The 23,011-nt window shown below is 34.7% G+C and overlaps 4 protein-coding genes across 6 annotated transcripts; 3 read left to right on the top strand and 1 right to left on the bottom strand.

Annotated features, from left to right (window-relative positions):
- The first annotated feature begins 335 nt into the window (after positions 1-335).
- LOC112511556 (cytokinin dehydrogenase 5-like) lies at positions 336-3,506 on the top strand. Its single transcript, XM_025117233.1, has 5 exons — positions 336-912; positions 1,126-1,253; positions 1,770-2,042; positions 2,370-2,632; positions 2,846-3,506. Exons 1-5 carry the CDS (start codon positions 342-344, stop codon positions 3,177-3,179), a joined length of 1,569 nt encoding a protein of 522 aa, XP_024973001.1. The 5' UTR covers positions 336-341; the 3' UTR covers positions 3,180-3,506.
- Positions 3,507-4,722: 1,216 nt separating this feature from the next.
- Positions 4,723-9,713, top strand: LOC112511463 (ribosomal RNA small subunit methyltransferase I). Of its 2 annotated transcripts, none has more exons than XM_025117087.1 (9): positions 4,723-4,936; positions 5,043-5,110; positions 5,176-5,272; positions 5,355-5,483; positions 5,971-6,079; positions 6,169-6,313; positions 7,573-7,615; positions 8,044-8,217; positions 9,322-9,713. In XM_025117087.1, the coding sequence occupies exons 1-9, from the start codon at positions 4,724-4,726 to the stop codon at positions 9,427-9,429; spliced, it is 1,086 nt and encodes a 361-aa protein (XP_024972855.1). In that variant the 5' UTR covers position 4,723; the 3' UTR covers positions 9,430-9,713. The 2 variants fall into 2 exon arrangements, with proteins under 2 accessions (XP_024972855.1, XP_024972856.1); XM_025117088.1 differs by having other exon boundaries at positions 9,344-9,439.
- A 2,986-nt stretch (positions 9,714-12,699) lies between these two features.
- Positions 12,700-16,501, top strand: LOC112511629 (BEL1-like homeodomain protein 7). Of its 2 annotated transcripts, none has more exons than XM_025117327.1 (5): positions 12,700-12,871; positions 13,622-14,479; positions 14,878-15,245; positions 15,852-15,912; positions 15,981-16,501. In XM_025117327.1, the coding sequence occupies exons 2-5, from the start codon at positions 13,703-13,705 to the stop codon at positions 16,290-16,292; spliced, it is 1,518 nt and encodes a 505-aa protein (XP_024973095.1). In that variant the 5' UTR covers positions 12,700-12,871; positions 13,622-13,702; the 3' UTR covers positions 16,293-16,501. The 2 variants fall into 2 exon arrangements, with proteins under 2 accessions (XP_024973095.1, XP_024973096.1); XM_025117328.1 differs by lacking the exon at positions 12,700-12,871 and adding an exon at positions 13,137-13,185.
- Positions 16,502-20,676: 4,175 nt separating this feature from the next.
- LOC112511167 (bZIP transcription factor 11-like) lies at positions 20,677-21,663 on the bottom strand. The gene has a single exon (XM_025116656.1). It carries the CDS (start codon positions 21,331-21,333, stop codon positions 20,881-20,883), a length of 453 nt encoding a protein of 150 aa, XP_024972424.1. The 5' UTR covers positions 21,334-21,663; the 3' UTR covers positions 20,677-20,880.
- Positions 21,664-23,011: the final 1,348 nt, after the last annotated feature.

The following is a 23,011-nucleotide window of genomic DNA, read 5'->3' as shown; positions in this document are numbered from 1 at the left end:
CACGTGAGATCCTACGTGTCTGTGCACCAAAGAGTGACTTCCTTTTCGAGTGTCCTATAAATAGAGAACCTGCGTCTTATATCCTGGACATAAATAGAGAATTCGATCTCCGCAGACACCGCTTCCCTCTCCCTCTCTCTCACATACATACACCACTCACTGCGTGTAAAAATTAAAAAAAAATCAAAAAGAAAATTAAATTATAGATTTCCTACCTTCTATATATAGCAACAATAATCCCGTGCAAAACGAATCTGACGTCCTCCTCCGCAAATCCCCCTAAAACCGCCATCTCCACCGCCGGAGTCCACGCTTTCCGTACAATTCACCACCGCCGAATCATGGCAGCTAAGCTCCTACTGCTCTCCGCTATATGCCGTTTGATAGTGATCGTTGGATTAACACTACACCCTACCGACATCCTTCTCGTCGGAACGGAAAATCAATTAAGCTTCAACCGGTCGGATATCCAGTCAGCTTCTCTCGATTTCGGAAGAATGAAGACCGTGGAGCCGATGGCTGTTCTCCACCCAGCCTCCGCCAGCGACGTCTCAAACCTTGTAAAATTAGCCTTCGAATCGGCTCACGGATTCGCCGTATCCGCGAGAGGCCACGGGCATTCAATCAACGGTCAATCTCAGGCCGCCAATGGAGTGGTGATTCAAATGAGCGGATCGAGAGGACGGTGGTCGCCGGAGGTTTCCGAGAAGTTGATGTATGTAGACGTGTGGGGCGGAGAGCTTTGGATCGATGTGCTCAAGTCCACGCTACAATATGGACTGGCACCAAAATCGTGGACTGACTACTTGTACCTTTCTGTTGGTGGTACACTTTCTAATGCAGGAATCAGTGGCCAAGCTTTCAACCATGGCCCTCAGATTAGCAATGTTCATGAGGTCGAGGTCGTCACCGGTACTTCACACACACCTTCATCTTCTTTCATGCATGATTTTGAAAACACCTTCTAATCAACAAATGTTGATGCAGTAAGAGTCATAAAAACGCACTTAACCCCAATTTTTCCTTTAATAAGTAAACGGCTCGTTACATTCGTGCATCCCCCGTTTATACCGTACAACTAAACAATGCACTATAAAATCCATGCAAATTTTTGGGCAAGTGCAGGAAAGGGGGAGGTGGTGACGTGCGCAGAGGATAAAAACTCGGAGTTGTTTCATGCGGTTATGGGAGGTTTAGGGCAATTTGGGATCATCACAAGGGCTAGAATCGCATTGGAACCTGCCCCTCAAAGGGTATGTTTAATTTCATTTTAATAAAATTCATTTTTATTTTCTTGAAAACATTTTATTCTTATTATTATTCGATATTATTTACGGGTTTATTTTATTTTATTTTATTTTATTTAACGATGTGAAGTAATACACGTAGGAACACTAGTTTTCATATACTTATCCTGGCAATACAGCTTTACAAGACTTTTTTGGAATGCGTTAAGTTAAAAGATTCTTAAGTTTGATTCTTTATGAACGAAAACGAAAAAGGTTGTATGAATTCGTCGACAAAAAATACAATTATTTACCAAAAAAGGAAGCAATGATTTAGTGGTCCATTGCGATGGAGTTTTTTCAACCAATCAAAGATCGTTGGCGTTTATGTTGATGTGTCACTTATTATTATTTCATGACGACACACATACCGTCATTTTCTCACACTTTTTAGCTCGTATCCCTACTTCTTGTCCGTTAATTTCTTCCGGTACATTTCTTGAAGTTAATTAGTGTGTGTATGTTATACTGTATGTATATCAGGTGAGATGGATTCGGGTACTGTATTCAAGCTTTTCGGGTTTTACCCATGATCAAGAGTATCTCATATCTCTCCATGGCCAACCAAAGTTTGACTACGTGGAGGGTTTTGTGATAGTGGATGAAGGTCTCATTAACAACTGGAGATCCTCCTTTTTCTCCCCCAGTAATCCAATTAAAATCTCTTCCATTAATGCTGGTGGTGGCAATGTGTTATACTGCTTGGAGATCACCAAGAATTACTACCAACACTCCGGCCCAGAATCCATCGATCAGGTACGAAAAACCCTATAAAAATTCTGTTGAGTACGAACGAATGAATTCGATTAAATTAAAGAACACAAGAAAACACACAAGATCTTCTGTGATCTGATACGATGATTGACGACAAACATTAGTAATATTTTAAGTCAAATTATTTGTAAATCGATGCCATCCACCCACCAAATAATTAGCAGCTAATAATGCAGTGTTTGTGTGTGTGTATGTATGTGTATGTGTGTAATTATTAATTAAAATAAGTTACTGAAGCTATAAAAAGAAGTGTTAATTTGGTAGCTTTCTTTATTCACTTTTTTATGTTTTATTAATTAATTTATGCAGGAAGTGGAAGCTTTGTTACAGAAATTAAACTATATACCAGGATCAGTCTTCACCACTGACCTTCCATATGTGGATTTCTTGGACCGGGTTCACAAGGCCGAGTTGAAACTCCGGTCTAAGGGTTTATGGGATGTTCCACACCCATGGCTTAACCTCTTTGTACCCAAATCAAGAATTGCTGACTTTGACCAAGGAGTCTTCAAGGGCATTTTGGGTAATAAGACTAGTGGCCCTATACTCATCTACCCCATGAACAAAAACAAGTAAGGATATATAATATACATATGATGTTATACAATATTATGTGGTTTCATGCATATCTATATGACATATAGAAATCATAACTATCTACATTCACCATGCATCTACCATGTTGGAGGAGATCTTGTATGTGGGACCCGTTGTATTTTATGCATAAGTAGTTGTACACGTTGGATGTTTAGGTTTGATTGTTGATCTTTCTGACGTATGTCCAGGTGGGATGACAAGACTTCAGTGGTGACGCCAAATGAGGATGTGTTTTACTTGGTGGCGTTGCTTAGGTCTGCATTGGAGAATGGTGAAGAAGCACTCACATTAGAGCGTTTAAGCGATGAGAATCGTCGGATTTTGAATTTCTGCAATGAAAATAATATCGGTGTTAAACAGTATTTGCCACACCATACTACACAACAAGAGTGGATGGACCACTATGGAGAAAAATGGCCCCAATTCTATAAGAGGAAAATGGAGTTTGACCCTCGTCATATATTAGCTACCGGTCAAAAGATATTTGAGCCTAGTTTCACTTCTATGACAAGGTCGTGGTGATGATGGTTGCAATAACAACAATGGCTAAAAATTGCAGAGAAGTTAAAGATCTTTGTATAAGTCACAAAATATACTGACCTCGTTAGACATATTACTGTACATAAGAACAAACGTTATCATAGATCAAAACTAATCATTTTTTTTATATTCTTCTATATATTTTTAGTCGATTTCGATTTTTGTCACCACATGTGAGCTAAAATTGACGACTCCTTTTTGAATCATTGGTCGACCTACATATAAGTCAAAGTATATGCACATGTATACCCAATCTTTTTTGGGGTAACGTGAAAGAAACAAAAAATAAGCATCGTTTAGTGTGGACATTTCTCGATTTTTCTGTCGATATAATATATGGCCTTGATCAGAAACTTTGGATCCAATGATACTGTGTTGAACCCATCTGGCTTATATCTCTTTTTATTTTATATTATGGTGACGAGATGTCGTATACATCAACTTTCGCATAACGAATTCATAAAAGAATAACAATCTGTTCTCTTAAATATCATACTGATAACCATTTAATAAGATCTGAATATCACATGATTTATGTGGAAAAAAAATTAAAACTGCTTATTTTTGTCAAATGTTATTTACAAGTATTTTACAAATTCGTGAAATGAAATACAGAAAATTACGAATTCAGCCCTAATTGTTAAATGGGACTGCCATTTATCCTTACATAATAAGCCCGTATTATTTGTTTGCTCAAAATTTGGGTTTATTTGATGTTGTGGCCCATCAAGAAAAAATTTGGGATTTGTCGTGGCCCGACCCATATGCTATGAAACTAGGCCCAATAAAAGATCAAGTTCAACCCATCAAGCCCAATTTCGGACTGATATTCAATTAGTTTGAATCTGGTTATCGATTAAGACCCGACCAAATGTCGTAATAAATCTGTTAAAAAGCTTGTTAATGACGTTTTGCTTGTGCTTTTTAACTTATTCAAAGTTAACCCTCCCCCAATGAACATTTAAAGGTAAGTTTCCTAGACAATATTTGGATAAAAATGTTGATTACCGACAACTCTAATCCGTCTCTTATGGACCTTACCTCTTTGGATACTAATATGGTGAAATATTTTTTAATTTACTTAGTGGCTGAGGCTAGCAGTCCGGAGGGTGGTGGATGAACTCAGGACTTATCTTGTATTTAGACAAAGTCGTCCTTCCTTTTACCAACTGAGCTACACAGATAAACGAGAATTTATAAGGGGTCGTTTACTAACCGCTTATCAGGTAGGTATTTACCGGACAATTTTTCTCACGGACGAAGACCAAAAAATTTTACCTGGTAAAAGTGATTATAAGGATAGGGAGTCTTATCTACTCGGGTAAGCGCTTACCATATATATTATTGTACATGATACCATTTTGATAAATTATAGCGTTCACTCCTAACAATAAACCATTACCGATCAAGCATTTAGGTAAAAAGTCCCTTAAGTTTGTTTTTAGTTTTAATTACTTAAAAAAGGAAAAAAAGGAAGATAAACAGAAGATGATGCGAATAGCAAATGAGAGCCGAGACAAGGAGCAATGTTGAGGATGACAATTTCCCGTTTCCCTCCGGTGTCGCCGGCTTCATGGTGGTCTATCACTTATCAAAATCCTTCCATGGCAGCCGTCAAGCTCGTTCCGCCTTCCACCCTTTATTACCCTCGTCGTTTCGCACTCTTCATTTGTTCCGACTCACAAGCTACTTCCAACGTCGACTCCACTCACCTCTCTCTAGAATCCTCATCAAAACAGGTAATCAGCCATCTTCATTAGTTTCTATAAACCTAAACGAATCCATTTTGCTCTAAAACCCTGAAGTGGAGGGAGTAATTGATAAGGGCGTATTTGAATATAATAGGGCACTTTGAAATCCGGATTATACCTAGTAGGAACTCCAATTGGAAATCTCGAAGATATCACCTTGAGGTAATAATGAATATGCTGTTTGCTAATTGTACGATTGAATTTCTAACATAATTTCATAAATGCAGAGCTCTGCGTGTTTTAAGATCAGCTGATGTGATACTTGCAGAGGACACGAGACATTCAGGGAAATTGCTTCACCATTACAGTATCAAAACTCCCCTTGTGAGTTCATCTACTGCTTCATAAATGCAATTCTATTTTCTTGTTTTTATGCTATTTCTAATTTCATGATTTAGTTTTATAGCTGAGCTATCATAAATTCAATGAGGCCCAAAGAGAGCAATCAATCTTGAAGAGATTGATTGATGGTGAGATTGTAGCACTCATCAGTGATGCTGGAACACCAGGCATCAGCGATCCTGGCTCCGAACTGGTGTGTATGTTGTTCTTGTTGTTTTCCAGTCCCTTTGTTTATGCTATGTTTTTCTGCATGTTATTTGCTCACAAATGCTTATTTTACTCTCCTTCCTTTTATCGTCGATCACTTGTTCTTGCTGTTGTTGGAGTCCCATATCGACTAGACTTTGATCATTTGTAGTCAATATATATTGGATCTTTAGGGGCAATGGGGTTTCCATATATTCTTACATGGTATCAGAGTCAAGTTCTACTATTCTAAGGGACTCAACGATCTGGGTATTTGTACCCATCTAGCCTCTATTGGAGGGGGGGTGTTGGAGTCTTACATTGGCTAGACTTGGACCCTTTCTCCTCTGTATAATGTTGGAAAGTAGGAACCCTCCTTTCCTTAAGTGCTCTTTTGTAGAGTAATCTGATGGGGTTCCACTTATCTTTCAGTTGACTTGCTCTTGCAAGTGTTTTGTTTAATATGTCTGTTTGTGTATGTGATATTGATGTAGGTGAAGTTGTGTGTGGAGGCAAATATTTCAGTCATACCCATACCAGGGCCTTGTGCTTTTGTAGCTGCTCTTTCAGCCTCGGGTCTGTCCACAATCGAGTTTACATTTGGTAAATCACTGACATAAATTATCCAGCTTCAAAGATATGTTATCCACAACTTGTGCTCCAATGTTGCTGATGTGAAACGGTTTGTGTAGTTGGGTTTCTTCCCAAAAATGCCAGTGCAAGAAGGGAGAGACTGATGGTTTCTGCAAACGAAGCAGCCACCCAGATATTCTATGTTCCTCCTCACAAACTTTCCCAATTCCTTGAAGAGACTTCTTCCCTTTTTGGTGACTCGAGGTAAGTTTAAGTCATTATAATGCCAGTGTCCATGGATAGAGGTAAGGTCTGGATACATCTTACCCCTCAGACCCTACCTTCGGGTGGGATATATATATATATATATATATATATATATATATATATATATAGGGGCTGGTTCAAATACTAACCCAATATTTTGTACAAACTATGCTAACCCATCTTAATCGTTCATTTTCTCATCTAACGGTTATTATTAAATGAGATTAAATAAACAATAATTTAATTAATATATTAATTAATATGTGTATGAACAATTGTTCAAAGGATAAATTGGTCAATAATTTGTATTAATTAATATGTGTATGAACAATCGTTCATCTTCGTGCCTATATCAAGGTATGAACATTCATGTGAACCCTATGGTGTGAACCTTAGATATATGAACATTAGCTACATCGTGTGAACCCTAGATATATGAACATTAGCTACACCGTGTGAACCTAATGAACACTATAATCGATATATGTTGGTCATATGATCATGTTCTTCAGCCTTGATGCATGCTCGTAGCGATACACATGCACGACGATGAGACATGCACGTTAACAAAAACAGGGGTTGTGCAGATAAAACCGATACCTGTACTTTATATCTGTTCGTGCATGATGTTCGCTGTAGGTGGTTTCATATGTGAATTAGTTGTCAATAAGATGAACATATTTGAATCTTCATGTCATTATTAGATGAAGATCAATTTGAGATATTGTAGGATTTGTAACTCCCAATTAAAATATTTGGGAGTTACATAAGAATGACTAATGACCTAAATACCCTTATCATTAATATGTAAGTTACATTTTAACCAAACCCAAAGATGCAACATTATTGGTTGATGTGGGTTACCAAAGTTTGCACAAAATATTGGGTTAGTATTTGAACCACCCTCTATATATATATATATATATATAACAACCTGTTCCACATGGATAGAATATTAGATTTATAAGTTCAAAGTGTGGGCTACCAATGACTTCTGTCATAGTTTAAGTTGATTTGGAGGTTATTGGTACTGCTACTTTGGCTATGGAGCGATACAATATTCTGGGTTTATATGGATTCATTTGGTTCATAATGCCTGTGTTCATACCTCATAATAGCAGTTCATTTGTGTTCCAAATGTCGCTTAGGTTTTTCAGCAGACAAAAAGAAAATGAAATTTTGTTGCAATTCTTATGTGAGAAGTTTCTTATGTTCTCCTCGTTAGGAGTTCTAATTGTTCCTGTAATAAATTGCAGACGATGTGTCATGGCACGAGAGATCACCAAATTGCATGAAGAGGTTGGTGAATGTTAAGTTATTTTGCAATAATTCTTGACTGCAAAATGAGATATTTATCGTGTTTTTAAGAAGTTAAATTCTGATGGTTTTCTTCTCATCATATCTACAACGTCTTAGAAGAGTTGCCAAAAACAACATTATATTTTTATCAAGTTCTTTCGTAAAAACAACGGTTTGTTTGCAGCACGAAACCAATTGAGTTTTTCAAATTGTTTGTGTTTTCTGTCATTTATGTTGGTGGTTTTCTGTGAAGAATGTTTGCTTGTGTACATGAAAAAAATGCCGGTCAATTATGAAACTTGGATTTTTGAGAAGTTGGTCTTATGATATGATGCTTTTGTCCATGTAAGAGCTTAAAATTTCGTAAAATTAGCATTAGAACGGTTTATTAGAAATTGCATGACTTACACATGTATACACTTCATTAGTTTTGGCGGGGTACTCTTGGGGAAGCCAAAGCAGCGTTCTTAGATCGTCAGCCAAAGGGAGAAATCACGTTTTTGATTGAAGGCAAGGCGATTTCTGAGGTCGAAACTCCTTCAGAGGCTCAGCTGGAGAATGAATTGGCTGACCTGATCTTCAATGGGCATACACTTTCTACGGTATGGATCCAGTTTAATTTTCAAATTTTCTTTACAATACCATACCATCTTAATCTTAGATGCGAGATTCAGTTATGCAACCATAAACTAGCTTATTTTTTGAGCTTATTGAAAAAACCACGCAGCGGAAAAATTGCGACAGGATGGACAAGCGTCTAAACCCTTTAAGAATTAAGATAACGAGCGTAGCACTTGGGAAATCAAGAGAAAAACTCTTAAAACTAGAGATAAAACTCTAAAAGAGGTTTTTTTAATCAATCATAAAACTTAATATTAATGAAAACAATAGTCCTATTTATAGACTAAACTAACTAAGAGATAACCATTGAATCTAAACCTATACTAATCCTAAACCAACTAGGAAAGTATTTAAATAATTAATAAAAGTAAACTAATAAAAACAATCTTAATCTAATTATAAAGCTGATAAATAATAATTTAAACTAATAAATACTTATCGTAAACTAATTAGGAAACAAAATAATCAAATAAACAAATAAAAGCAATCTGTGCAGAAATCGTCAGGACATGTCGCAACCTGGCACTCGACCCAGGTCGCTGGAGAAGTCGTGCAAGAAACTGTTTTTCAGCTTTCAATGCAGAATTACGAGCTTCTTTTGAGCTCGTTTTCTTCTCTTTCAATGATCTGCAGAAAACTTCGTTAACTCTTTGATCCTCTCTGTATCACATAAGCTAAGCTTCAGGGGCTTTTTTCCACTTTTTTCCGATTTATGCCCCTTGTATTTATTCATTTAGCTTTTCAACATGTCGTATTATGTCATTTTACACTGTTACCTAGCTTTTCATCTAGTTTTTACCAAACATAGCTAGCTTCTAAGCTAATTCGCCAGACATAGCCCAAGGCTCATTGGGTATGCAAGGGTTTGTGCACCTAGGCTGCGTTTTATTCATATGAAACTACCACAAAAGAAGAGTTATTTACATCATTATTACGCTATTCCATAACCCTTAAAAAATCTGGCATCTTGATTCTTGAATAAGTTGGATTCCCCCATGAAGCATCCCTCTGTAATTCTATATTAACTTGAAGAATCAAGAAATCTTGAAAGCTCTTGAATTGTAGACTTATTTTTCTGTGTTCAGGCGGTCAAATTGGTGGCTGCAGGAACGTCAATGAAGAGAAAAACGATATATTCACTGGCATTAAGAAAATTCGGGAGGCAACATGATGCAAGGGATGATGTAGATTGATACATAGGATCTTGTGAGGTTCTGTATCATGCTTACCTGATGCTGTTTTTGTTGTTAAGCAGTAGGGAGCTGGAGCTTAATCTCTTGCAGACGCTGCTCTATTCTATAAAGTAGAGTTCAGATTTGCGTACAACCCAACCCCAAACCCCACCTCTTGGTGATATATATTAATATATCGGGTGGGTTTGGTTTGGTTTTTTGTTTGATTTGCAATTTTTGTTGTAGGGTTTATGTACGTTTGCAGATAGAATGAAGCACCAAAGAAAGGATTTCAATTTTGGATATTTATTTCGAGTGTTGGTCTTATTCATCAAATATCTTCATAATGGAAGTTTTGTTAGGAACCCGGAAATCGTCCATGACACCTCATGTATGACGTATCCTCTCAGGGTAAATATTTATCATGAATTTGTGATTCATGATGAATATGGGCATATTTATGATGGATAACACGTCTATATTCCTGATGAATATGTTACGTAACACATATATCTATTCGTTTGACCCTACTCTATTATATATGTAGAGTTGGGTTCCGGTGAGGAGAGTTAAAGTGAGAAGCGTAAGAAAGAATCTTCATCTTTGGATGCACGTTAGGATGAGATGCATCGAGATATACCAGATCAATCCCCGTATCAAGCGCGATTCATGGGTGAGTTTGAGATTAAAGTTGATAAATGGTTCAAATCTCTTCTTACGCTTCTCACCTTAGCTCTCCTTCTTACACGAATCTTCGCTTATATATATAGGGTTGAGTTCAAATGAAAACTACTTTCGGTTGTGAAGAGAACGCGACACATATCCCCTGCGTCCACGGGTTATTCATAATGAATATGATGAATGTGTATTATTCATCATGAATAACGAATCCATTTAATTGGATCATGAATATTGTATCATTCATCATGAATATTGTATCATTCATCTGAATATTATATCATTTATCATAATTAGTTCATGGATTTCACATTCGTTATTCATACCAAATGCCATTCGTTATCATACTGAATGTGGGCGTCAGGGACACATGTGACGCTCTCCTTTGTCCCCCAGTTGAAAATCAGTTTGCAATTGAATTTATATTTATATATCTATATAGGGGTTGGTTCAAATATTAACCCAAATTATTGTGTAAACTATGCTAACCGAACTTGATCGTTCATTTTCTCATCAAACGGTCCTTATTAAATGAGACTACAAAAATAATCATTTAATTAATGTATTAAATGAGATGTCTATTAACAACTGTTCAAAGGGTAATTTTGTAAAAAAATCGCATCACATCGTGAACCTATATTATTCAGACGATTTTGTAACCTCCAATCAACTACAAAACTACCAATCTTTACGATCAATAGTGTATATCATTAGCGAAAAATCTGGTTCATAATATTCATCAAAATGATGGATGATTTTGRYGAAATGCATACAAGTTTGGATGTGTGAACCTAATGAACATCACACACACGCAACACTTCACAAATACATACAAGTTTGGATTTGTGAACCTAATGAACATCAGCAATATGACAAAAAACAGTAACGAATCCCAACGTCTATGTCTGTGTTATTTGTGCTGATTTAATATTTGTTAATATATGTGTGTCTGTGCACAAATGTCTTAATGCATCCTAGTATGAAAAATGCAATCGCTATGTGTGTGATCAAGTAATATAACACAGTGAACATAATGAACAACCCCCTATAACATGATATGATTTGTGCTATATGACATAAAACAGTAACAAAACTAAAACTATTATTACACAAAGTAGATAATTAAAAAGAGCAACAAATATGTGGATTTAGTGAAATTGAAAACTTAGTGAATAATGTATATTGTTTTTCATCCCGAAGTCAAAGCTTTAATGAACATAATGAACAACCTTTATGTAGTTAGTCTTCAAAACTAAAACTATTATTACACAAAGTAGATAATTAAAGGAGCAACAAGGATCTGAATTTACTGAAATTCAAAACTTAGTGAAAAATGTATATTGTTTGTCATCCCGAACTCAAATCTTTAATGTAGGCGTGTTCACATTAACGTGTTCATAGCTATCGTATGTTCATATTAGGACACTTATTGATTATTTTATTTACTTTCGGAATTCGAATTCCGAATGTATTCGTAGACGCTTTTAGCTTTTTCATTCTCATTATCGTTGATCCGTTTTACTCTATGATTATCCATATTACTCGGACTATAACGAAATCTTTACAAAATGAACTTTTTTCAAATTTACAATATCAAAACCATTATAGGAAGAATAAATGTAAAATTCAGTAAGATGAACATATGTGAAACTTAATGTCATTATTACATGAAGATCAATTAGTGATATTTTAAGATTTATAACTCCCAATTAAAATATTTGGGAGTTACATAAGAATGATAAATTATCTAAATACCCTTACAATTAATATGTGAGTTACATTTGAACCTAACTAAAAGATGGAACATGATTGGTTGATGTTGGTTAGCATAGTTTGCACAATAGTTTTGGTTAGTATTTGAACCAACCTATATATATATATATATATTTATATATTATAATAGAAAATAGAAAAATCTAAAACAAAAAAGGTGCCACATAAAGTCAAAGATTAAATTTTTTGTTTTGTTTTGATACGAAGCTTTTTAATTTTAATTATATATCATCACCCAATCCATTAATTTATAGATACCTGCTCCTCTTTGTCTTGTGTATATTCTTGTCATTTTACGATACCAATTATACCCCCACTTTCACTTTTATTTTATTCTATTCATTTTTCCATTACAATTTCTTTAAATCCACACCTTCATAATCATATACTTAAAATTATCTCCAACTTAGATAATCACTAAAAAGTCCACCTTCATATAAAACACACCAATTTGGTTTTTTCCTTATAAAATCTCCATTTTTTAGTTCTGGGTTTTTAAACGGAAATTATATTAAATAAACCCACCAATTTAAATTTTATAAAATAACAATTTCATAACTTATTAAACTCTTACATGTGAAAAATATCCGCTTACATAATTTGTTAAAATGCTACTTATCCAACTTGCTAACGTGCCACTTATGAGTTATAATGTCAGAATTTTGAAAGTTGGTTTCTTAAAATAAGAACTAGGTGAAAGTTGGTTCCATTTTGATGTAATTTTTTTTATATAATTAAAGAAAATTCAAAATAACATCCAAAACTGGAAGCAACAGTCACGACTTGCAATGCTTTAATTGAATTTGAAGGTATAATACAAGAGGGGGAGAAGAAGAGAAGGTTGGTTTAGGTCCACCAACTGGTGGTTAGGGTTCCACAATCTCCATTTTTGAAGCAATCATTTCTAATCAAACACCCAAATTAAGCAACACCCATTTCGATTCTCTAGGGTTCCTCCAAAACCCAACCCCCCCATCATTCTTCATTTCAATCCCCACTTCACAAATGCTAGGTTTGCTTCTTTCGTAATTAATCATAAACCCTACTGTTTGTTGTCTTGTTTTTATTCTCTATTTGATGTGTAGAAAACTTGCGATTAATTATTGCGGACTTGATTCATTGTTTGGTTTTGGAGATAGTCATTGTTCAATGATTACAAGGGTTGGTGTGCTTCTTCTTTAATAATATTTTTGTTGTTTTTATATTATATTATATCATGAGGAATATTTATACATCTTCTTGTTCATATCCATTTTTTGTCTCCCCTTTTGGAAGATTTTGTTTCTGCTGCTTTTCTTCTGTCTTCATCTTTGCTCCACACCACAGGTACCCCCCCCCCCCCCCCCAAATTCTTCATCTGTTTAGTTCATGATCCAAAGTTTTTCAAATCTTTATATAGGTAAAGTAATTACTTTCTAAAATATATTGGGATTTGCATAAGAAAGCATGGGATTTGCTTGAGATTAGGATTGGGAGTTGTTGAAAATTGAGTAATTGTGTGTAGCTCGGTTAAGTTTGAATCCTGCTGGAGACGGGCTTGAACCCCTTCGCTAGCATGAGCCGTTGAGTTAGCTCTGAAATGCCTCCTCACACGTGGTTCCTAAGGGACGGGTTTCTATGTGGGGCAGTGTGGGTTGCCAGTAATCAATCTTGCTCAAATCATTGTATTGATCATTGAATAGATGATCAAAAGGTGTCTTTTTGTTCTTTTTCTGATGGGTTTGTTTCTTATTTAGTTGATGTGGTTTTCTTGTTGAATTAGGTACCACCACCAGCTTCTAAAGGGATCATTCACCAGCCATTGAAATCTTGAGTGATAGGGACCAGTTTCTTTGCAATAAAGATGGCTACTTATTATCCATCTTCAACTAATCATCAATTTCCCAATTCCTATCTTTCGACCCAACAACAACAAATTGATTCTTATCAAGAATCACCAATTCCTCCCATCGATATGATGTACCAAAACCAGAACTCAACCGACTCCTCTTTCTTGGAGCTTTTATCGACAAACCCCCAAAATCCTTCGAGAATCGAGAATCATCATAGTTTAGATGATCAAGAACGAAACTTGCAGTATCAAGAATTATCTCTTAGTCTTGGAATGCAAATAACTTCCTCTTCCATGGATTTGCCTTCTTTTCAATACAATTACTTGAATCCCCATCTTCAAGATTCGGGTGATCATGGCTCTCAAAGCAATAAAGTCGAAAATATTGACTATTTGTCATTTGATTTGGTTGGTGGTGTATCTGGGGTTGTGAAAGATAGATCTACAAACCATGGTCAATGCTCGATTTCGGGTTATCAAATCCCAACTGGGGTTGTGGCAAGAATTTATAATTCAAGATATCTGAAGCCATCACAGGAATTGCTTGAGGAAGTAGCTAATCTTCACGAAGCTATAAGGCAGATAAAGATGAACAAACGCAATAATCTACATAAGCTCGGTGTTGATAGATTTGATGAAAAAAATTCCAGAATTGATTCCCAGTCTGTTCGTTCTTCTATCAACGGGGAGCCTCTCGAGTCTATTACCAGTTCCTCTGGTCAACTTTCTGCCTCTGAGAAACAGGACCTTCAGAACAAGATCACGAAACTCGTTTCCTTGTTAGATGAGGTACACACTCTCTAGAATTGATATATTCAGACATTACTGTTGGAGTCTCACACCGGCTAGACTTGGATTATTTCTCCTTTGTATATATTGGAATCACCGTCTCTTCTCAGGGGATCTTTTGGAGAGTAATCTAACGGGGTTTCACATATTCTCAATATGGTACCAGAGGCAAAGTCTCCCGACACTATGGGGGCCAATTTGTACTCATATAGCCCCCCTTCTTGGCACTCTAGGAAAATTTGCACCCGTTTAGGGCATGTTAGACTTTGGACCATGTTGGAAACTTCCTTTCTCTCTCCAAGGGATCTTTTGGAAAGTAATCTAATAGAACATTGCATAGGGATTCGGAGATTCTAATGACTACTTCTAAAACATGTTAAACATTGCTTTTATTGTAGGTAGATAGGAAATACCGAGAATACTGCCAGCAACTCCGAGTTGTTGAGGCAGCGTTGGATATGGTGGCTGGTTGTGGGGCTGCAAGGTCGTACACGACACTTGCCCATCAAACGATATCTCGACACTTTCGTTGCTTGCGTGATGCCATTAACGGCCAAGTTCAAGCGACCCGTCAAAGCCTAGGAGATCAAGATGATTCGTCCGACAGAGTCTTGCCTCGTCTGCGTAACGTGGAGAAACAGCTCAGGCAACAAGGGAGTCTCCATCCGCTTGGTGTGATGCGTCATTCTTGGAGGCCACAACGAGGCTTGCCTGAAGGCTCCGTCTCGCTCCTTCGTGCTTGGCTATTCGAGCATTTTCTTAACCCGTATGTTATCTTTAATCTTGTCCTCTTAGGTTATTTTTTTCCAAACTATATGATAATCTAACTCTTAGTTGGAGAAACTAATTGTTGGTGACTAATAAGCCAACTATTAGCAGATAAACTAGTGTTTGGTAAAAAATAAACTGAAAAACTAGTTGTTGTGACTAGTAAGTCGACTATTAGCGGATAAACTAGTCATGTTTGGTAAAAAAATAGCTGAAAAAAGTAGTTGTTGGCTGAAATGCTAGCTGTTAGATGAAAAACTATTGGCTAATAAGCTAGTAGCTAAATTAGTCATGTCAGGTAAAACTACTGATAAGCTAGATAATAATGTAAAATAACTTAAAAAGACGTGTTGAAAAATTAATTGGAAAATATAAAAAGCATAACCAGAAAAAAGTGAAAAAAAACCCTGAAGCTTATTCAAATGCTAATTGAAGTAGCTTTTCTAGAAAGCTGCTTATGGTTAACCAAACGAGCTTTTTCAATAAGCTTAAAAAATAAGCTAGTTTATGTTTGTCATACATGGCGTTAGTTTCTTACGATTTATATTCAAATGATTTCCCTTTCCCTTTCCGCGCTAACCACTTTAACATTTGTATTCTTTAGTTACCCGAAAGATTCAGAAAAGATGATGCTAGCAAGACAAACCGGGCTCACCAGAAGCCAGGTACGTTTGTAATCAACCTTTAATTCTCTATCGATTGTGCTTTACTTATTACAATCGTTTTCTATCAGATTGCAAATTGGTTTATCAACGCCCGTGTGCGCCTCTGGAAACCGATGGTCGAGGATATGTACAAAGAAGAGTTTCGTGATCAAGAAGTGAACGGTAGATCTTCACCTAAAGCGGCAATAGATCAATCATGGTCTTCGGAAGACAAAGAGAAAGATTTACAGCCTAAAACAAGTTCACGTATTAACGACTCAAATCCTGAGTTTGTGAACGATATGGAAGTCAACGGGTATGTGGCACAAAGGCATATCGATCTCGCAGACCAGTACAGGTTTGATGATCCACAACTGTTACCTGATTTTGTCGTAGAATAAAAAGAAAATAAGGGCTTTGATGGTCGGAAAATGTACATGTACACGAATAAACACCGTTATGGTGTTCTTGACTCGAATTTGTGAATACGGGTGGGGTTTCGGTTGTACGAATAGCGAAATTTTTTTGTTCGAAGCTTAGCTTCTATGTAAAGATATACCATACCATTTCATCGTATGTAATAAAGCAACAATTCGTTAAGTTTTTGGACAAGAATATTTTTCTCCGATTGCGTTTGATACATGACGCGTTCTCTCTCGTCAACAAGACGAGAATCTACTGTTTTTTGGTTTTTAACAAATCTGATTGTTTTGTTGTATAAACGTCTAAGGTACAGAATGAAGATGCATGGTTGCAATTTGGATATCATTTAAAAACATTAAAAATTAAAAGATAAAACTGCATTTGATACATTGGACAAGACATGAAAAGAATCATTGTTCCATGTATGATGTGATATAGGACTGGACAAAAACTTATTGTTCTACGTTTGACATGACAGGGGACAGGGAAAAAGGTTTTCTTGTTCACCGAAATAGATGGATCTCAACTCTCAAGTCTACACCTTTGGAAGCTAACGATTTGGGTTTGCAACCTAAGTTTAACTTAACCTAGCAAGATGAATTCAAATTACCCTGTAAAAACTTTGTAAATGCCAAAAATAGATATTTTGGAGTTTTAAAGTGTTTTCCTTAAGTTTTATCAAATGTTGTTGGTTACTTGATGAAATTGCATTTTTTTTTTCGTATTTGGTTTAATAAATCTTAAGAATTTGTGGTTTTTGGATATTTTGATGATAAATCATTAAGTTTGTGAGTTTTGATGATTTCTTTATTGTAAGATGATTGTTTGATGATAATGCATTTTTGGTATGTTGATTTTATAAATCATTCGAATAATATGCATGATTTTGTTTGTTGGATGTTGTAGTGTTTTGGGTCGTGAGATTTGTTTGACTTTTTAAATGTGTTTTGGGTTATGATGACTCATTTTTTATTAGTTTATTGGTTTGATTTGAATTCAATTGAGTTTTGGGGACATTTGTACGGTTCAAAATACTCTATGTTGAGCTTTGGAAGTGTATTGCAATTATGACATATTTATTTAGAATAACATATTTTGAGTGCGTTGGTCATTCAATTGGAGTTATGTAATTTAGATTGTAATTCAATGGATCCATATACATAGGAGTCGGTCTTTGTTGGTTTAAGATGGGATGGTTATTCCCGTATTGTGGCCTGAAATAGGCATTGGGTCAACAGGGGCATTATGGTGCAGGCTCTTAGAGTCGGACATCGACTATCGACTATATGGTGTATTTCTGAGTGAGTTTGATGGTTTAAAATGGGAAGGTTATTCCTGTATTGTAGCTAGAAATAGCATTGGGTCGTTGGGGGCATCGTGATACTGACTTATAGGGTTGAACCACGACCATTGACAATATGACGTAATTTCTAGTGAACAAGCATATCTCGAATCATCGAGGGTCCTAATGTAAGGTATAGACCATGAGTGGTTGAACTTGGTAACCATTGATCCGTATAGGAGCTCATTAACTTTGATATATGGCTTCACTTTGTGTTTCGCCATGACCGATGGGTACGGGTCCCCCGAAAGGTGTTGTTTTGGATATAGAATTTATTCATGTTTATCTGTATTATTTTGGATATTGAGTTTTATCCATGTTTTTCGGTTATGTTTGGTTATGGAGTGTTTTCCATGATTCATGATTTTGGTGTATTGAACCTTATCCACATGTTGGATGTTTTGAATAATAGAGTTTTGTCCATACTTTCAGTGTTTAAACATTAAGGGGTCGTTTACCAATCACTTACCAAAGTAAGCACTTACCAAGTCACGTTACCTCACCGGATGAATATGGTAAGGACCAAGAATCTTACCTGGTAAGAGTGAGACAAGGACCATGAGTCTTACCCGGTAAGTGAGGGCGACGACAATTACCATAGTAAGAGCTTACCGTTGGGGAATGTAACTAGCAACACCATGAAGAGTTAAGTGCTAGTTAGATGCACGGGAATGAAATAACTATAAGGGGGACATCTTTCATATGTTGGAGATGGCGACTGTTGTTGAATTTTAGTAATTCCTGTTCCTAATGATAGGCTTGTGTAAGTTTGGAATATTATGTTTTGACGTCTTGAATATCTATTATAGGTAATCAAATCTTGACTTTTAGAAATGATTTAATCTTTATTTAATGTATTATCGGAAATTTTAAATTAGTCGTTTATTCTAGATTTGAGGGTGTTACACATCCACCATAACCATCGTTGACCACCATTCATCGTCGTGACCACTACCACCAATAGCCACCTCCACCACTACCAATAACCATCACCACCTCTACCTCCACCACATTGGCCCCCACCAATTCTACCACCTTCACAACCACCACCTACGCCTCCATATCCACCAGTGTTGGTCGACACCGTCGCCTTTAATTACATTACTATCACCATCACCATCACCACCGCTGACCACCTCTACCTACACAATCACGACCTCCGCTTCTACTACCACCGATGACCACCACTTAAAATCATTAAAAAACATTTTTTCCAACTAATTTTTTTAAATTATTAATTTTATGCTCTCTCTCCTAATAAATAAAGCCTAATTTAAATATACTCTCTCTCATTTGCAATTTAATTTTGGAGATTTCTTCTCTCTTTGGATGTAGAGAAATTTCATGTGGAACAAATTCTCATTTTTCTCATAACGGGGATTCTGTTGGAGATGTTCTAAGTTAGGTTCATGACGGGTTCATCCTCTTTCCAGTTGGAAGTAGTTTGGTTTTTAATTAATCCAAAACATACATTAACATCATGCTTTTCTTTGATTAGAAGCAGCATGTTCATGAAATCAGTATCAACTTCTCTATTTCCTGCTCGTTCCGTTTCAAACTGTATATTTCGTATGAATTCTACAATAGTTTCAAACAAAATAATTTACGTAATTCAAGTTTCCGTACGCATTTCAAATTCCCGTTTGTTTTCTTTTGATGATTTATACCAATTATTGAAGGGTTATTTTGTTTTGTTCATCTGTAATGTGATGTGGGTCGGCATCAAATATGAAAACGATCTTTTTTCAGTAGATCTATTAACATCCAAAATGTATGTTGGTGCATGTCAGCATTACCCTACTTGATGAGATAGCTGCTTCTTGCAAGACTGGCTTGAAACCCCTTTTTTAATTTATACACGTTAAAATCCATTTAAATCTAGAGATATTACGTTAAAAAAGTGGGCATTATCCCCACCCTAATGTTGTATTTGGTCATTTGTCGGTCCCGACCTATCCCATTCCTACGTAGGTCCGGTATTAAATTGGCTCTACTTAATCATGAAATCATGGGTTTTATTTAGTAGTGACATTAGAAAAGTAACATGTTTTAATGTTTTTTCACATTGCAAGATTCATTAACAAGATGTAAGTATATATAAATATATATATATATATATATTTTTGAAATATATATATTTATACTAAAAAGATGCTCGCATAATATAGCGAGATATATCTCAATTTTAATGTTCCTTTTATTATTTGTCTATGTCGATATAATACAGTTTTTTTAGTGGTTTTGAGAAAACAATAATGTTTTTATTTTTAAATAAAATATAAATTTAAATATATCATAAAAATTTGGAAAGATATATATCGATATTAGTATCATATTCACTATTTAAAGTTTTTATTTTTTGTGTAATTTTTTTAATATAATATTTTATTTGTAATTTAATTTAGATCAATAACGAAGTAATTTATTTATCATTTAATAATATATATTTTTATAAAGATAATAATTAAGTATTTTTTTATAACTAATGATTATGTTAATTATATTTTAAATTTTTTATATTTATAATAAGATGTCTATCCGTATTTGATTATGTTTAATAATAGTTAATTACACAATTTCAAAAATAATGTTTTAATAAGTTGTACTTATGTACAATTTACTTGTGATCTTGAATTTTAAGTAATATACATTAATAAACAGTATTTTATGCATAACAAAAGGTTTTTCAAAATTTTGTATGGTAAAAGATCTTTGAACTCCTTATGGTTTGTTTGTTTTTTTAACAGAATGATCAATGGTATGATTAGTTTGAATTTTATTTCACAAATGTTGTCTCAAAACAAAATGGACAATTTTTTTTTATTAATTTGGATACCAACGTAAGCCGACTAATTTCAGGATGACCATTTGCTTTGCAGATAACTTGGAATCACCGCATTTAAATGACCACAAGAGAATTTTTATTTCTACTTGAATTTAAATCTAATTGATTTCAAAAATGATATATTTTGTACAAATAAACGTCAGATCTAAAACAACCGATGGATAAAAATGCATTGTTTGCTAAAACCGATGAATCTTGATAAAAGCAGCTCTACAACAAATATATCTCGAAAATCGTGGCAAATAACAACAAACATTGATTTCTGGTTCCAATAGTTGAAAGATGGCAATCATAGCCCATAAAACGTACAATCCCACAAACCCTAATTCATAAACGTACAACCCAACAAAGCATTGGACCTTGAATCATGCTACGATCACTAGTACCCAAACATATCAGCAGCAGAAGCCATAAGAGGTTGTTGGTTATGGTTAAAATACATCATGTTCCATGGATTCTCCACGAAATCAAAGTCATTGGTGAATTGATTGGTTGTACAATTGGTATTTGCGTTGATGAAATTGATGATTTCGTTAAGAGAATCTAGTCTCTGGCTTAGCTCACTGACCTGAGCCCTCAATACTGAGTTATCGGCTTCGATCTGAACAAATCGCTGTGTAGTAACGTCGATTGTATTCAAGATCTGTGAGTTATCTTTCTTCAGCTGGTTGGCTTGAGCCAATAGATCATTCAGCTGCTGTTGCTTCCTCATCCTTGATCTCCGAGCCGATTCGCGATTGGATTCCATTCTCTTCCTCTTCCTTTGATCCGTCAAGCCGTCTTCAGATCCAGAGTGGTGGATCCCAGATGAGTTTCCACTTGAAGAAGCCATGGATTGAAGTTATATAGATATAGATTTAAGAAAGTATGTAAAAAAATGGCGATTAAGTGGTGGGATCTAGCGGAGAATGGAAGTTAATTTCTGAAAAAACGTAGAACCAGTAGAGGAAGACGACAGAGAAGGATTGAACAAGATGGGCGCGGCGGATTAGGGAGGAATTGATCATAAAACCGGAACGGAGGATTTCACAGAGAACAGGAGACATCAATCTACAACATCCATACGAAGATGGAATTGAATTGAAAAGGGGAAGAGAAGAGGTTTTAGAAGGTATGATGAAGCCTTTGTTTTATACAGGGAAGATTGGGGGTGAAGACGAAACTGAAAACAGTAAGACAGCTGGCCGCCAGAAACCAACAACTTCGACGCAACAAAATGAAATCAACGTGCTCCCTTTTTTAATTTCAATTTTTTTTTTATTTTTAAGTGGTTCTTATTTTAAACTAATTACAATTTTAATCATTATGGTTAATATTTTGTTTCAATTTTGGTCCCTCTAGCTAATTACAGTTAAAAAAGTAGGTTAACTTAAAGATATTTTAATCTTTTAGTCATTTTTTTTATTTTAGTTGAAAAATAAAAAATATATATATATATATATACACACACACTAATATACAAACAGAAACAAACACAACCATAAACATATCGTCGAAACTCTTCAAGTTTATATTCTGATGATTTGTATTTATGCGATTGGTAGACATCTATGAATAAGACGTAGAATTTGGGATAGTAGATTTTTATCTGATCCAAGAAAACCTGGTGCCATTGAGAGTCAAAACCCTAAACCTAAGAAAATATTCAACTCCAATAATTTTTCAATTTTAAAGATTGCAATATTAATTATATTATTAAAATATTTAATAAAAAAAATTTTGGTTAAACATTTAATTTTAAGATCTTCGTTAATGTGAAGAATAAAAAATCATTTTCTCTCTAATTAATCATTTTTGCAGAGTTTTCCAAATTTAAAGATTTTCATCATCTCTTTTATATTTTTTTATTTTGAAAAATCTTTTACAATAAAAAATCAACCAAAATCCTAAAATCTCTTTTTTTAAGAATATATTAAATACTCTAAAAGAACATAACCACTTCATAATAAACTCCAAGGTCTTGCTAATTGAGGTATCATCAAAAGTTCCATTTTATTGTTATTATTTTTATAAGGGTAAAATGTATAAAATATCAATCTATTTTCATAAATTTTTTTATTATATTATTGTATTTATAGTTTTTCTTTACTTTCAAACTATTTTTTTATTAGAATATTGTACTTTAAAAAATTTAACCATTATAACATTGGGTAACCTTTTGATTTAAATTTACCCATTATACGAAGTTTCTGTCACCTTATTGTCTACGTAGGTTGTCAACATGTACTATAATGATATGACTTTCTTATTACAACATTGTACTTTTAAAATTATTTTATTATAGCAGCTACTAGTTATTATTATAACAATGTACTTTTAGTTTTAATATTTAGATATTTACATGTTATTTAATAAATATATTAAATGAATTAAAAAAATTCTAAATTGTTCATTAATATACCAATATTAATAAAACTAGTAGAAGACAACTTATCTCGCTAATATTTTTTAAAAAAAATATGTGTTTAAAAAAAAAGATAATAAGAATTGCTCTTTTTTTACCAAAAAAA

The sequence above is a fragment of the Cynara cardunculus genome, assembly GCF_001531365.2.
Source record: "Cynara cardunculus var. scolymus isolate 2C chromosome LG 4, CcrdV1, whole genome shotgun sequence".
Classification (NCBI taxonomy): Eukaryota; Viridiplantae; Streptophyta; class Magnoliopsida; order Asterales; family Asteraceae; genus Cynara; species Cynara cardunculus.
This window is presented reverse-complemented; position numbering and strand designations above follow the sequence as displayed.